This window comes from Hyaena hyaena, unplaced genomic scaffold (assembly GCF_003009895.1).
Source record: "Hyaena hyaena isolate Hyena2069 unplaced genomic scaffold, ASM300989v1 scaffold_900, whole genome shotgun sequence".
NCBI classification, from domain to species: domain Eukaryota; kingdom Metazoa; phylum Chordata; class Mammalia; order Carnivora; family Hyaenidae; genus Hyaena; species Hyaena hyaena.
This window is the reverse complement of record NW_024081535.1, coordinates 582,166-599,192: the sequence shown is the minus strand read 5'-3', so window position 1 is coordinate 599,192 and position 17,027 is coordinate 582,166. Positions and strand designations below refer to the sequence as shown.

Below are 17,027 nucleotides of genomic sequence, written 5' to 3'. Positions count from 1 at the left end.
CAGCACAAAGAAATACACAATGATCCATTTATTTCAGTATACATATACACATACACACACAGATTGAATTTTTACTTGCAAATTTGTAGATTTCCACATTATTTTTTTAATGATTATTTATTTGGAGAAAGAGCACAAACACACACACAACTGGGTGAAGGGCAGGGGGAGGCGGGAGGGAGAGAGAGAAAGGGAGAATCCCAAGCAGGTTCTTCACTGTCTGTGCAGAGCCCAACTCAGGGCTCAATCTCACAAACTGTGAGATCACAACCTGAGCCAGAATCAAGAGTCGGGTACTTAACTGACTGAGCCACCCAGCCGCCCATAGTATCAACGTTTTTATACAATTAAATTCAACATTCTTTTAGAAGACATCTAGAAAATGGTAACGTGAGCATCACTCAGGGCATCAGAACACTAAGTAGTTAAGTCTGCAAATAGCTCAATTAAAGAAAACTTTAAAGAATGAAAAAACAAGGTAAGACGAATGACACCAATAAGGCTTGTGTGTTAATATGTCCTTTAAAGAGCAGGGATGGATAGGAAAAAGTTGGGGATTTTCTAGTTTTCCCATTTGCTGCCTAGTCACTGTTAATGCCTACCGACATATCCTCCAAGTCTACTTGAAAGCCTATTATTCTTTAACCTCTTGCAAAAACTTTCATGGAAATAATTTTTAGAATCAGAACTCTGTTATCAGCATCAACATAACTAAGACTTTTTTTTTCTATTTATCTTTATGTATGCTCTACACTCAACACAGGGCTTGAACTCATGACCCTAAGATCAGGAGTTGCATGCATTACCAAATGAAGCAGCCAGACCCCTCAACCAAGACTTTATTTTTATGACTCAGTAAAAATAAACAAAGAAACCTACTAATTCAAACTCATCTAATTCCTTCTTTTTCCTGATACCTTTTCTCCCTGAGACTTTTAGAAGACATTTTCGTTCTTTCAATGTCTAACTCATATTCAAGTTCTCAAAGTCTACTCTTTGAAGTAAATTCTAAATTTACTGCAATTATTCTTCCAAAACAGCAAACTCATACCTTATGATGACATTTAATGCTTCATAATCAACAACGGCAGAATGCATCTCTCCTCTATTAAATACTATTTCTAATGAATCAATTATACTGGATACCTAAAAGACAGAACCAAATAAATACAAATCAAGTAAACCTGAAGTTTCTTAAGTGGCATAGTTAAGAAAACATATACAAAAACCATACTCACTACTTTGCCAATGACTTCAGTGGGAAACGTCTGCTTGGATATCACCCAAAGTGCCCTAGTACGTACATTTTTGTCTGAGCTCTTAACACTGTCATTCAATTTTAAAAGCAGTTCTTCAATGTCTGTGTCTGAAAAACAAGCAGCTTTAATCATGTAGAACAGTTTATATCCTTTAAAACCTCAAATACAGAAACAGAGGGAAAAAAACATATTCCACATTGTCAAAAAATTAAATGCACATCCAGAGAAAAGGATCAGTGAATCAATGCTGATATCAAACTTCTTCCCAAAACACAAAACTTACCAGAGAAAACAAGTAGTAGCCTTAATTTTGTGCAAATGAAAAAACTACACAGGCATCATTAACAGCACTGAAGATAAAAGACAATTGTTGACAAGATGTTATAAATCCTGTATGTCTGCTCTAAAATGAACAACTTCTACTTTAAATTGGGAACATTTCCACATATAAAAAAGAAAGGGCAGAAACTTTACCTTGAGAAAAAAGATGGTAATAACTTTAAGGCATCCTTACTATCCCTGATTTCCCCCTTTGTAAAGATCCCCTCCCACGTTTGCATTAAAATGGCAAACTACAGGGGCTCCTGGGTGACTCAGCAGGTTGAGTCAGACTCTTGGTTTCGCTCAGGCCAGGATCTTACGGTTTGTGGGTCTGAGGCGCACTGAGCCTGTTTGGGATTCTCTTCTTCCCCCTGCCTTTCCCTCGCTGTCTCTCAAATAAATAAAACTTTAAAAAAGTAATAAAATAAAATGACAAACTACAGAGCAATAATTAAATTACTTGAAAACTTAGCTACTTTTAGTTCCAAATTATGGAACTAAAATTTAATTCCCAATTACCACTATTAAAAGATTTTCAAATTCAGCATGTTCCTTAGCACATATGCTTGTTTTATACAATAAATGACCATCTGAATTATTAACCTCCAAAGCAAATATACTTTATATAGGAAGAGGTTCAATTTTCACTGCAATCATTTTTAAATAGGCTTGTACTCTTTTTTGAACAAGTTTTATGGTATCAAATTTAAATGTACATCTAGAAAAAAAGAGATCTGATGATGATGATAAAACATTTGTCAAAAGCAAATCCTAGACTACAAGTCACAAAACTAATAGAGAGGTAACAGTACTTTTAACATATCAAAATACTTATAAACTCTAAAAAATATTAATTCATAAATCTAACTACCTGATAATCCTGAGGTAATTTTGGGATTATACAAGCAAAACCCCAAGGCCTGTAGAGCAGCACTACTGAGGTCTGAGTTTTGACTGGTAATGTGAATCTGTAAAAACAAAAAGCACATTTGTTATAAACAATTACAATTATAAATAAATTCTGAGGGAACAAAAGTGGACCAGAAAACAAAATTATTTTAATCTAATCAATGTTTGAGTAAATAAAAAAGGAATAAAATCAGGAAGTCATGTACATAGCTTGGCCAAGAAAGGAAGAATGGCACTAGTTAGAGATCACCTAAAAAAAGGTTTCTCTTAAAAGATAAGAACATCTCCATCTCCACACACCTGAAGGCAATAAAAAAGCCAACAAATGGCAAATGCTGAAGACACTTCCACAAAAGGTAGGTAAAGACTCAAGGACAAAAGCTGATATCCTAGCTTCAGAGTGAGTGACACCTCTATAAGACAGTGAGGGGTTGGAACGTGTAACATTTACTGAGTATCTAAAGTGATAGAAGCTTTAAGCATTATCTCAATCTTTTAAAAGAAATCCCTACTTTGCAGATTGGAGAATTTGACTGTCCATCTGGAATTCAAAATCCAATCCTTATTATGTATGTGAAAGCTATAAAATCCCAAACCTCTCAAAGGCAATCCTGCTATATTCCCCAACTCTATAATTGTAACCCTGTATTTTTCTGGGTATCATTTCCTATTCCAAAGTGATTTATCTTCAAATCCTCCCACTACTCTGAAGCAGATATCCAAGGAATTCTCAGCTCTTCGCTGTTCTTGAGGAGGAAAAATAGTCAAGTATATGAACAGACACTTCCTGGGGCGCCTGGGTGGCTTAGTCAGTTAAGCACACAACTTCAGCTCAGGTCATGATCTCATGGTTCCTGAGTTCGAGCCCCGCATCGGTCTCTGTGCTGACAGCTAGCTCAGAGCCTGGAGCCTGCTTCGGATTCTGTATCTCCTTCTCTCTCTGACCCTCCTCTGCTCTCCCAGAAATAAATAAAACACGAAAAAATTAAAAAAAAAAAATGAACAGACACTTCCTTGGGACAGACACCCCTTTTATAATTAATCAAATAAAACATGAAGACCAAACCCTGGAGCATAAGAAATAACAGAACAACCAGTTCAGAGAACCACAAAGAGATAGTCTTAAACATCTAAGACCTTGAGAGCTACTACTGTATCTCCAGAATATCTCTGATCAACTTTCATTAAATATATATTGCCTGAAAGTATTCCTTAACAGTGTTGTCTTCAAGAATAGTTTGGGGGTGGGGGTTGCCTGGGTGGCTCAGTGGACTAAGACTCTGACTTTGGCTCAGGTCATGTTCTCCAAGTTCGTGAGTTCAAGCCCTGTGTTGGGCTCTATCTGTACTGAAAGTGTGGAGCCTGCTTTGGATTCTTTGTCTAGATCTGTCTGTCTCTCTCTCTGCCCTCTCCCAACTCATGCTCTCTCTCTCTCTCAAAAATAAACAAACTTTTAAAAAAATATGGAAGGGGCACCTGGGTGCCTCAGTAGGTTGAACGATGTCTAACTATGGTTCAGGTCATGATTATCACGGTTTGTGAGTTTGAGCCCCGCGTTGGGCTCTGTGCTGACAGCTAGCTCAGAGCCTGGAGCCTGTTTCAGATTCTGTGTCTCCCTCTCAATCTGACACTCCCCTGTTCATACTCTCTCTCTGTCTCTCTCTAAAATAAATAAAACATTAAAAAAATAATAAAAATTTTAAAAATGGGGGTTCCTAGACTCAATACTAACAGAATTCTAAACAATATAGAAACATGTTGTATTTCAACTAGCCTGGTTCTTGTTCTAAAGGAGTTCAATTATCCTTGCTGTGCCTAATAATTCACCAAGAAAGGTTTTGTTGATTGCCCAGCTTCTGTTGATTTTCCTATCATTAACCACCTACATGCCTCCAAATAATTATTCATCAGGCATTTAAGTTACAAATTCTATTAACAAACAGTGTATGCCATTGAATTCCTGCTTTTACATGTTCTCAAATACCAAATTTATAAAACTGCATGTTTTCATCACATCCAAAATACTGCTAGAATGTGGAGAAGGATAATGAGGAAAAAAATGAGACAATGTTATTAATATTGTTTAAATATACTATTATTAATAAGTCTTGAACTACTACAAAAAAAAGGCTCCTGCCTACATGAACAAAAAGCACAGAGGACTGTAAGAGATATACTTAAGAGTAAGCAGTACCTTAAATGCCTCAACGTTTCAGCAGAAATCATGCTAACATGTACACTTAATATCATGATAGAATACCTTTTTAAAAGCACATAAACACAGTCATAAAAATAAGAACTCTGGAGATTTAGTTCAACCTCTTCATTCTAAGGAAGAAGGAATTGAGAAGTTGGGTGTTAGGGGCAATCACAAAGCCACTGTGTACTCAAGTGAGGATAAGAACAGAAGTCCTCAGTCAGATGTTAAACACCTCCCCACAAATAAGCAAAAAAGATAACTGTAATAACGGTTTTTTAACCAGGCAAGAGTGGCAAAAACTAATGTTAAGTGAAGGTTAAAAAAAAGAAAAAAAGGATGCTACCCACAAAACAAAGACAAAATTACAGAATCATTTACTTTAAAAGTACATTCCTATCAAGACAGAAAACATGAAATAATCTGATAATTGCTGTTAAAAAAAAAAAGGCACAGGTTTTAGATTCATGTAGCCATAGGCAACATTAGGCAAGTTAAACCAATTTCTTCTACAAAGTGGGGGTTAAAGAATACCCTCATAGGGACAGAGGATTAGGTGTGAATACATGTACTTTTAAAACTACTTGATAAATATTAAGTACTCAAAATAATCCTGCTTTTGTGTCATTTCAAAATGCTTATTTATTTTGACAAAGAGAGCAGGGAGAGTAGGGACAGGCAGAGAGAGCTTTGGGGGGGGGGAAGAGGGGGAGAGAGGGGGAGAGAGGAGAGAGAGGAGAGAGAGGAGAGAGAGAGAGAGGGAGAGGGAGAGAGAGAGAGAGAATGAATCCCAAGCAAGCTCTGAGCTGTTAGCTTGGAGCCCAACTCGAACTCCGGAACCATGAGATCATGACCTGAGCCAAAATCAAGAATCAGAGACTTCACCGACTGAGCCACCCAGGCACCCCTCATTTCAAAGTTCTTTTGAGTGGGGCGCCTGGGTGACTCAGTCAGTTGAGCATCTGACTTCAGCTCACGTCATGATCTCACCATTGGTGGATTCCAGCCCTGCAAAGGGCTCTGTACTGCGCTCAGAGCCTGGAGCCTACTTAGGATTCTGTGTCTCCCTCTCTCTCTCTGCCCCTCCCTGTCGCTGTCTTGCTCTCAAAATAAATATAAACAACAACAACAACAAAGGTCTTATGGGATAGCTGGTAAAAAATTTTCCCCACAAAGTTGAAACTATTCAATAAATACATACATACTTTTAAAACTCTGAATAGCCGAGAAAGTTTTCTCTCAATTTCCATAATGACTTCTTTTCCATCTTCTCCAGTCATGCGACTTAAAAGCAGAAAGAACACAAGGTTATGCAAATAGCACACGAAAGAAATAATAATCACTCCCTAAAACACTCACCTCTATACTTCTAAAATTTGTTAGAACTCTACAAATTTGATTGGTCCAGGGGCTTAAAATACTTAACACCTGTATAGAGAATTTATCCCGCAATATACATCTGAAATTAACGCAAAAATAACCCCAAGAATAACTTTTGCATCCAAAGTGTACACATCTAGACATTATCACTATGTGAAAAGCATGAAAACCTAGCCCAAATTACCCATTTACTTAGAAATTTACTAAATCTTTATAGTTTTTGTACCAACTGTTAACCTCTCCTAGCATTTCCAAATAACTACAGATAATTCAGCAAAATACGATTTGCAAAGGAAAAAATACTGCGAGGCATTTATAATTAAAAATGAAACTCGGGTTTTGGCTCCCTATTAAAAAATAAGTCTGGGGTCCCACGTTATCCCAATACATGGACACCTTACACTTAAAACCATCAAGCCAGCACACCCACTTCTAACCAAACTTCAAAAAACACTTCGCCTGTGAGACACACGTGCAGGATTCCTCATTCCAAACACAAGCCCTGAGTGCCGCGGCAACACCGGGGAACGTCACTTAGCACGCACCGCCACCCCCCACCTTGCCCACGACCCCGGCGTCCTCACAGCCGCCAGACTTCCAGAATACACAAACTCGTTTTGCGTGCCCCACCGCAACTACCTCCTCCCCAACCCCAGCGGGTCTTACCTGGTCAGAGTCAGGTAAGCGTCGGTCTGCTCTCCAAGGGGGGCGGAAGGGTCTTCCAAAGTCTCCAACAGCGGCTCCAGGGGGCTCTCACCCGGGGCCGTCATGTCGGCCACCCTGAGACACGAACCGGAAAAGGAGAAAACCCAGTGACCGACAGAAACAGACCCGCAGTGACTCGGTCCGAGCCCGAGAGTCCGCCCCCGGCTTCACCGCCGCGGCGCCTCACCGCGCCTACATGCCTGGCCCCTGGCCCCCAAACCCAAGACCCTAACCTCCTCCTGCGCCTCGCAGCACGCAGCCGGGTCCACGCCGCGCTCAGGCCCAGGCCCGCTCCCGCCACCACTTTCCCGGGCAGCTTTCAACAGTGGGAGGAGACCCGCGGGGGGCGGGAGAAGCTCGGGGAGCGAGGCGTCTCGCCGCGAGGGGGCAGAGGGTGAGCCTCGCTGAGGGTTCCCCGGGGCCTAGCACCGCGATCCAGATTTTAACCTCACGGACGAAGATCAGGACCGCGTCCTCTCCGCCGCTGCCCGGCGGCACCGCGACACGGCCGGAACTCGACTTTGCCGGCTGGGGCTGTTTACTCTCGCGTGCGGCCCGCTCCCTCCTAGGCCAAGATGGCGGCGGGGGCGGGCCCACGAGCGCGCGGGAGCAGGGCAGGCCTGGCGGGAGAGCCTCGAGCCAATCTAACAGGCAGCGGCGCGCCTAAATCATCGATCGCCTCCCTGCCCTGTCGGCTGCTTCGCCTGTCCCATCAGGGCATCTTGCAGGTGAGGGTGTTTAGGCCTAAATTTAACCGGCGAGGGACCTGAAATTCAAAATGTGAGTGAGTCGCCGAAGTTCACCAGACTAAACTTAGTGGGCCTTCAGGCTCTTTTCAAACTACAAGCCCGATGCTTTTTGAAATATTAGCAACAAATCATTTAGTGAGAAGAGATGACCGTATTGCAATGTTTGAGACTAGGAGCTGATCTTCAAACCCTAGCTCTGTGTGACGTTAGCAAATTAAGCAACCTTGCTATGCCTCAATTTCCTTCTCCGGAAAATAGCCATGATATTAGTAACTACTTCTGGTGAAAGTGAAGTGGTAAAAGGTAGGAGAAGCCTAGGGTTTTCAAATTTTAAGTGTACATAACAATGGCCTGGGGATATTGCTGATTAAAGTGCAGATTTCTGGGCCCCACCCTTAGACATTGTGATTCAGTAGATTTAGGTGACTCCTGAAGATCTGCATTCCTTTATTTAGACTCCAGATGTTGAAGGGTGGGAGGCTGGCCAGGACGTCACACTTGGAGAAAGGACTGGAAACTCTTCAAGAACAAGTAGTATGCTGCTCCCCTTCTCATAGGCCTCTGAGCACTGTTGACATCACACAGGATTGTATTAACTTCAAGCCAGCCATCTAAGGCCCAGCAGCAAGTGGTTCCTCCACTTTAGCCTAACAGATTTCAGATCCCCTAAACCCCAAGCCTCGTTTGCACTGAACACAGCTATCAGCTCCAGAGGTCAGGACTGCCTTTTGCCCTTCTCTGCTCCTAGCCAAGTGTCTGCCAAACTAAGTGCTCAGTACATAACTTGTTTCTTAAGCAAAAAAAAAAAAAAAGAAGAAGAAGGAAGGAAACATACAGATCTTGTGAGCCAAACTACAAACATTGAGGACTTAAAAAATCGTGAAAACTTGTGTCTGGATGAAATACAGAGACACTGTAGAAAATATGGTAGAGAAAGGTTTTCAGTGCAGCCTGTTAATGAGTTCTATTACTGTCAGAGGGGAATTTGTTCCTCATTTTCTGGGCTTTGGCAAGACAACACAGATGTTGAAGAAAGTAAAGGGGTTATTAGACAAAAAGTGGAATATATAGATAGGTTCACAACATTAAGATTTCAGTATAATAGAGATGTTGTGTTGGAAAGTGAGAGAGGATCTTGAAACCAATTTTTAATGGTGGCTATGAGATGAGATTAGTGAAAAGAACATTGATTTTGCCTTAAGACAAGTTACCTCTGCCCAATCCTTCTATGCCTTCCTCTGTTTTATTCTTCCAGCACTTATCACTATCTGATATTGTATCATATGTCTATTTTTATTGTCTCTCTCTCCCCATGATTATGTAAATTCCTCGAGTATAGGGACCACAAAGAAGAGGTTGGGGTGGTCATGTTGCTTGTATCTCGTTCAAATGCATAGTCCTTTGATCTTCTTAAAATGTTTGGTAGCATTCTATCATTGTCGCTGCTCTTGACCTAAATCCTTCATTGGTTCCCATCAATCATAGGATAAATCTCAGGGGCACCTGAGTGGCTCATTCAGTTAAGTATCTGACTTCAGCTTAGGTCATGATCTCACAGTTTGTGAGTTTGAATCCCATGTCTGGCTCTGTGCTGACAGCTCAGAGCCCGGAGCCGGCTTCGGATTTTGTGTCTTCCTCTCTGCTTCTCCCTTGCTCGTGTGTGTGCACCCTCTCTCTCCTTCCCTCTCTCTCTCTCTTAACAATAAATAAACATTAAAAGAATTTTTTAAAACAAACTATAGGATGAATTTCAAAACATGTAGGCCTATAATGATTGGGCCACTGCTAACACTTCATCTCCAGCTTTACCTCCACTTCAGCCGCGTTGGAAACAATTTGCAGGGTCTCTAATCTGTCTTTGAAGATCTGTGTTGTTCCTTCTGTTTATAACATTAATTCCCTTTTTCAAGTGTGATAAATATGGCTGTATTAAAATCACAACTTTTTATTAAATCCTTCTCTTATCTACTCCTCCCCAAAGGAAAAGTAAATGCTTGCACCTTCATGCTGACACAGCTCTTTGTTCAGAGTCCTGTTAAAATAAGTATCTTGGTAATTTATTATTGTTTAGTTATGCATGTCTGCCTTATATGTCTGCAGCGGCAGAGTTGAAGGTTAGTCTGAAGATAATTAGTTCTAGCCTAATCTCAATCAGTGCCCCTCCCTCTTTTTTGGTATTTTCTCAAACCCCAGCTAAAGTGCTAAGAGATTAGAGTCGTTAAGACAAATCCTCTTCCCCACCCATACCCTCCTCTCCACACCCTTCCAAAGAAGATTGCTATCCCCAAGCTTCTCTTTTATAGAAATTCTGAAACTACCACCATGGATCTTTTCTTGCTAGGCAATAAAATTCTGGTACCTGGCACCCAATAAGTACATTTTGAATTAATTTTTTATGTATTCATCTGTCTTTTCATCTAATCACTCAAGTAATATACAATTTCTATCTTCTTTGCCTATTCAAATCCTGCATCTCTTTTTCTCCTCAGAAGATCAGGAAAAGCCTTGTACTTTGCACCTTGCACGATCCAGTATTGCTTCTAACTTCACAATTTTGTCTTTAACCACACCATTACACAGCAGATATCAACCTTATAATCGTAGGTCTCTCAGTGACTCCTTTATTCTACTTGTTCCCAGTAGTCCTAATGATTCTATCTAATAATTTTTAGACCCGCCCCCCCAAATATCTACCTAGGGTTTCAATTTATGGCCTTAACATAATCATTTCAAGATTATAGCATGCTTTTTTAACTGTTTTTTATTGAGTGTTAGGTGTTACATGTACAGTGTTTCATTTATTCTTCACAGTGGTTTTGAGACAAAAGTACTTTGCCTGAATTTACAAATGAGCAATGTGAACCTTGCCGAGTAAAACAGAGAACTTCAATGTAGTCATAGTAACTCTAGAGCTAACCTATTTAAGTTACATTCGTTCACCAACGTTTAATAAGACCTCCCTTGCATAAACCGTGTGGTGGTATGGTTTTCATAGTAGATTTATTCTTGAACACGGTAAGAATTCAATATAAAGAATCCTATGGATGCTCACTATTTACAGGACCCCTATAGTAATTCATTTAGTAAAGTATCCATCAGTAATCCAAAGTAATGCAATGGGCCAGATTTGGAACCAAATAGATGAGGATTCAAATATTGGCACAGCCACTGTGTGACTTGAGATCTTCCAGAAAAATGCTTAACTTCACCATGTCTCCAACCATAAAATGAGAAGAAAAATACCAACATCAGAGTTCAGCAAATGGTAACTATTATTGCCCAGTGTCTAGCATAAATGCTAGCAAATAGTATTTAATAAGTGCTTATTACATGTATTCATGAATAAATTATTTTAATTGAAACTTTTGCAAATTTTTTCTGAAATGTATTAATTAGTTTAATTTTCATCATTCAAAAATTGTGGACTTGGGGCGCCTGGATGGCTCAGTCAGTTGGCCATCCAACTCTTGATTTAGGCTCAAGTCATGATTATGAGTTCAAGCCACACATTGGGCTCTATGCTGACAACGTGGAGCCTACTTGGAATTCTCTCTCTCTCTTTCTCTCTCTCTCTCTCCCACCTCCCCGCTTGTGCTCTCTCTTTCAAAATAAATAAAATAAACTTTAAAAATAAAAATTATAAAAAATAAAAATTATGGAGTATAAGGGTTCTGGGAGACATTTGAAATGTTACCCAAAATGGTCACTATTTTACAGGATTTATTTAAAGAAAGCTCCACTTTGAGGTTTTTTAAGTTTCTGTTTTAAACAATCCACTGATGGACTTTGTAACACATAATGCATGAAAAGGAAAAAGCCTTTTAAAGATTATCTTATCCTATCAACTAGTTCATATACAGTAAATATACACAGCTAATAATGCCCAGTGACCTATGACTAGCATGAAATCTGTTGCCCTTACATTCAGACCTATCCCACAATGTTATCAAGTTGTAATAACCAAAAGGTACTTAGTTGTAATCTTTCCACTGAGCTGGGCAAAGAGTTTGTACCATTTATGATCAAACCAACTCTGTTTTAGATGGGAAAATTGAGCCCCTTTGAGTTAAAATGAAGAGAGACAACATAGTATAAGGACTAACCCTGGAGTTCTATTGATAAGGTTTGAATCTTAGCTATGTGGCATTGGCACGTTACTCAATCTCTTGTGCTTCAATTTCTTTATCTGTAAAGTGGGACTAATTGCACTTAACCTAATAGGTATCTGAGGTATATGCAAGTTCATAGATGGAAATTGCCTAAACAATGACTAGGTACGTGTTATAAATATTCAGAAAATGTTAGAGTCATTAGTTTCTCACATTCAAGTAAGACAATATTTATAAAACCATAAATGCTTCCAAAAAGAAAACCCCCAAACCCAAACCTCATTTTTGTTTAAATTCGTTTTCTAGTCTACATTACAGTGTGAGACTACAGTATCAGCAATAACTTAATGTTGTATATCTTAAAGTGTGATTCCAAAATCAGTGCAATAGAATCCCAGGGAAGCTTCTTTATATGCAAGTATCTGGACCATCCCTCTCAGACCTACAAAACAGAAGTTCCAGGAGAAACCACATAATCTGCATTTTTAATATGTACCCCAAAGGATTCTTTTTAGCCCCAAATCTAGGATTCCTATTGAGCACAAGGCACAAATTTTCTTTAACTTTTTTTTTTTTAATTGTTTTAATGTTCTATTTACTTCTGAGAGAGAGACAGCATGAGCTGGGGAGGTTCAGAGAGAGAGGTAGATACAGAATCTGAAACAGGCTCCAGGCTCTGAGCTAGCTGTCAGCACAGAGCCCAACGCAGGGATCAAACCCACAAGCTGTGAGATCCTGACCTGAGCTGAAGCCGAAGTTGGACGCTTAACCTACTGAGCCACCCAGGCACCCCAAATTTTCTTTAACTTTTATAGCAGAAAGCCTTTGCCTATATCTCAATACATTCATGGAGAGAAAACAAAAGTCTTTTATAAGCTCAAGAACTACGAAAATAATTGAAACTGACAGCTTTGAGAAGCCAAAAGAGAAAATGACTCATTGTTATGCTTCAAGCCTTTCTGGACAAAGAACATAATCACAAATTTAGAAAATTAATCCATTTTTAATTAATCACCAGGAGCACTCAATGAAGGATTACAGGTTCTATTTTTCTTGATCACTGGGTTAAGGAAGTTTTTCTAAAATTGTCTAGTCTTTTAAACTAATATAACTGACAATTTTAAATTTCCTAAGTGTAGTATGGATAAAACAGAATTTTGACCTAAATTTGTAAGCTTCGTTGTCTGCTCTCATGTGATACTAGTGGAAATAAAAACTGGGTACAACCTCTAGAAAGGACAATTTGTGGTATTTATCAAAATTTTAAGTTCTCAAAGTTTTGATACAGAACTTCCACTTCTAAATGATCATCCTACAAGTGTGCTCATTCATGTGTAAAATAAACTATGAAGACTTGTTCATTGCAGAGTTGTTTGTAAAAAAAGAAAAATTAGAAACAACCAATGAGGACATGCTAAATATATGGTACATCTATACTGTAAAATACTATTCAACTCTCTATATACTAATATACAGGGCTTTCCAAAATATATTTAATGGAAAAAAAGTTTCACTAAAAGGAACCAGACCTTCTTAGATAAATAGCTAATTCTAGATCTGGGGCTGAGAAATACATAAGAACCTGGAACATCTTTTTGTGTCAGAAAGTAAACAAGCGCTTAAAAAATTAGGAAACATGTTAAAAGACTCCAGAGACAGTTTGAAGGGCTCCCATGGCTGAATCTGAAACAATGGATTATAAACCATTAGATAAAAAAGAATCTATGAGCCCCTAGTGATACTAAAATATATAAATAAATAAAAGCAAAACATATATAATTATATATATTAGAGAAAGAATAAATTACAAACATGTATATATACATATACATTAGACAAGGAGTAAATAACAAATATATATTTGTATATATAAACATATATATACAAATGTATACATGTATACACACACACATATGTATATGTTAGTGAAGAAATGGCAGAGTTAGGAAATCACCATTTTGCAACCATTATAGTAATAATTGATTCAGGCAATAATCATCAGTAGGTACTAAAACCATTTAGCAATGAGGTGCCTGAGTGGCTCAGTCAGTTAAGCATCCGCCTTTGGGTCATGTCATGATCTCATGGTTTGTGGGTTTTAGCCCCATGTTGGGCTCTGTGCTTACAGCTCAGAGCCTGGAGCCTGCGTTAGATTCTGTGTCTCTTTCCCTGTCTCTCTCTGTCCCTCCCCTGCTTATGCTCTGTCTCTCTATCTCTCTGAAAAATTAATAAATATTAAAAAATAATAAAATAAAACAATTGAGCAAAAGTCTGATAGAGAATAGTATCAAAATATCTCCCCTTAAGATACTTATCAAATAAGAGACAAATGGTAACTTTACAGTGGAGACACCTGTGAAAACCATCAAACCTGGTACAAACTGATAGGGTATGCCTATCAAAAATTCATAACCTGAATCTATCCATGAGGAAAGTATCAGAAAACCCATAACAAAGGATATTCTATAAAAAAACAAAACCGGGGTGCTTGGGTGGCTCAACTGGTTAAATGTCTGACTTCAGCTCAGGTCATGATCTCATGGTTCGTGCGTTTCAGCCCCATGTCAGGCTCTGTGTTGACTGCTCAGAGCCTGGAGTCTGTTTCAGATTCTGTGTCTTCTTCTTTCTCTGCCCCTCCATGACTCATGCTCTGTCTTTCTCTCTTAAAAATAAAATAAGCATTAAAATTTTTTTAAAAAAGCAATAGTGAACCTATTGTATGTTAACATAAACATTATATATAATGATAAGATTTTATGAAAAAATAGAAACATGGCATGTTTTACTTTTTTGTAAGACTAAATAGAAGACAGCTGAGTTCTCATAAAGGTTTCTACCTTCAATTTATTGTGCTATGTTGCTTTTCTGAAGAATAGGAAGAAAACGCATCCTGGCACTAGTATATAGTTAGAAGAGGGATCAGCATTTTAGTATCTTTTACCAACAATTGAGGATATTCTTCTTTGATGTAACACTGGAACTTGACAAGCAATAGTTTCTTAAAGATTAATTGCAGTGGGGGCTTCGGGGTGGCTCAATCAGTATTGAGTATTAAGTATCTGACTCCATATCTTAGCTCAGGTTATGAGTTAAGGCCCCATGTTGGGCCCCCACGTTGGACCCTGCATTGGGCCCCGCATTGGGTGTGACGCCTAAAGTAAAAAAAAAAAAAAAAAAAAAGAAGATTAATTGCAAAATGGAATCTGAAATCATATCACTGAAGTATTTATATGCTGTTAGATTAAAATACATTGGTCTCTCTTGAAATTTGAATTAGCTTTTTGCTCATGCATGACTTTATATCAGTATGCATTGGTCATTTGAAAAGTATTAAGTCATTGAGGGGCGCCTGGGTGGCTTAGTCGGTTAAGCGTCCGACTTTCGCTTAGGTCATGATCTCGCGGTTCGTGGGTTCGAGCCCCGCGTCCGGCTCTGTGCTGACTGCCAGCTCAGAGCCTGGAGCCTGTTTCAGTCTGTCACTCCCTCTCTCTCTGACCCTCCCCTGCTCATGCTGTCTCTCTCTCTCTCTCTCTCTCCTAGAAATAAATAAAACATAAAAAAAAAAAGAAAAGTATTAAGTCATTGAGTTATATGGCTCTTCCAAATCTTGATCAATTTCATTATACATTACCAAACATCACATTTGTTAATACCACTTCCAGTATCATCAGAAAGGTCTTTGTATTGGTATATATTTAATAGTCAAATTTTTGTATATGAAAACATTTAACTTTATTAGGTTATGGCAACTTGTTTTCTAAAGTGGTGTTCTCAATTTATAATCCCATAAAGCAATTTTAAAAAAGATTTCATTTATCCACATTTTTTCTAATACTTGATAGTTTTAATTTGAACCAGTCATACTATGTAAAATATCTCGCTGTGGTCTTGATCTGCACTTTTCTGATAATGAATTTGAGCAACTCTTTATATTTAGTCTCTTATGTGAAGTAGATGGCATGCCTTTTATTTTTTCTTCTCTTTTTTCTAACAGTTATATTGAGGTAATTCACATTCTGTACAATTTACACATTTGAAGTGTACATTTAAGTGGTTTTCAGTATATTCACAGGAATTGTACAACCATCACTAAAATCCATTTTAGATCATTTTCATCACCTCAAAAAAAATATTTGTACTTTTTAACTGTTACCTCCTTCTCCACCTAATACTACCCCATCCCATCCTTAAGTAACCACTAATCTACTTTCTGTCTGTACAGATTTGCCTGTTCTGAACATTTTATGTAAATCGAATCATAATGTGTGACCTCTTATGACTGGCTTCTGGTACTTAGCATTTTGTTTTCTAGGTTTACCCATGTTAGAGTATGTATCAGTACTTCATTCCTTCTCTCTGCTAAATAATATTCCGTTGAATGGATACAACACTTTTTGTTTATCCATTTATAAGTTGGTGGATATTTGAAGTTAAATTAAAATCCTGGTCCAATGCCAAATTAAGGGTTATAATTAAAGAACTCTCTAATCTTCAGAGATATACAAAAGTGTCCTCTTTTGATATACAAAAGAGATATACAAAAGTGTCCTAGAACCTAGGACACTTTATAGATACTTATTATTCTGGACTATAGATCTGTCCAACTAATTTAAAGAGAAAAATCTCTAAAATCAGCAAGGCATGAAAGAGTTGATTTTAAAAATGTAGCTGCGAAAAACTTTGAAATATAACACACACAAAAAACACTACATGCACATGCACACTTTCTCTCTCAAAAAATTAAAAGTCAAATCAAATTTTAACAATACAAAAAAATGAAGTGTCTAGGTGGCCGAGTTGGTTGAGCACCCAACTTGATTTCAGCTCAGGTTGTGATCTCGAGGTTCGTGGATTCAAACCTCATGTCAGTCTTTGCACTGACAGCATGTGGAACCTGCTTGGAATTCTCTCTCTCCTGTCTCTCTGCTCTCCCCCAACTTATGCTTATGTATGCACTTTCTCTCTTTCCCTCTCAAAACAAATAAATAAATTTGAAAAAAAATACACTACGTAAAGCAATTATAGAAGACTTTCTTTTAAGGGTAGACTAGACAAAGATTCAAAATTGTAAGTTAAGTAAAAATACAAAATAGACTTCAAGAAACTTTCAAACAGTACTCTGGATTAGATTTAGTACCTGAAGTGAAAGGAGGCTTGTCTTCTATTTTCATAAATAGGCTCACACCTAAATTAGAGGACTTAATAAAAAATAAATTAATTTGAATGTGTGAGATTGCCTGTTTAGAAAATAACCTGTGGCTCAATATTTCAAGAGAGCTTTAAAAAACAAGCTGTAGGGGTACCTGGGTGGCTCTATTGGTTGAGTGTTCCAACTTTTGATTTCAGCTCAGGTCATGATCTCACAGTTCCTGAGATCAAGCCCTGGGTCACTCTTGTT

The 17,027-nt window shown here is 38.3% G+C and overlaps 1 protein-coding gene across 3 annotated transcripts in view; it reads right to left on the bottom strand.

Moving 5' to 3' along the window:
* RIF1 (replication timing regulatory factor 1) overlaps positions 1-7,342 on the bottom strand; it is a 66,540-nt gene extending 59,198 nt beyond the window's left edge. For 2 of the 3 annotated variants that reach the window (XM_039220675.1, XM_039220674.1), the window contains exons 1-6: positions 7,228-7,342; positions 6,733-6,846; positions 5,892-5,970; positions 2,452-2,548; positions 1,239-1,366; positions 1,052-1,146 (exon numbers count right to left, since the gene is read on the bottom strand). In XM_039220675.1, the coding sequence (XP_039076606.1) occupies positions 1,052-1,146; positions 1,239-1,366; positions 2,452-2,548; positions 5,892-5,970; positions 6,733-6,836 (503 nt within the window). In that variant the 5' untranslated portion in view covers positions 6,837-6,846; positions 7,228-7,342. Of the gene's footprint in view, positions 1-1,051; positions 1,147-1,238; positions 1,367-2,451; positions 2,549-5,891; positions 5,971-6,732; positions 6,847-7,004 lie in introns of all 3 variants that reach the window. The other variant, XM_039220673.1, reaches the window with a different exon arrangement.
* Positions 7,343-17,027: the final 9,685 nt, after the last annotated feature.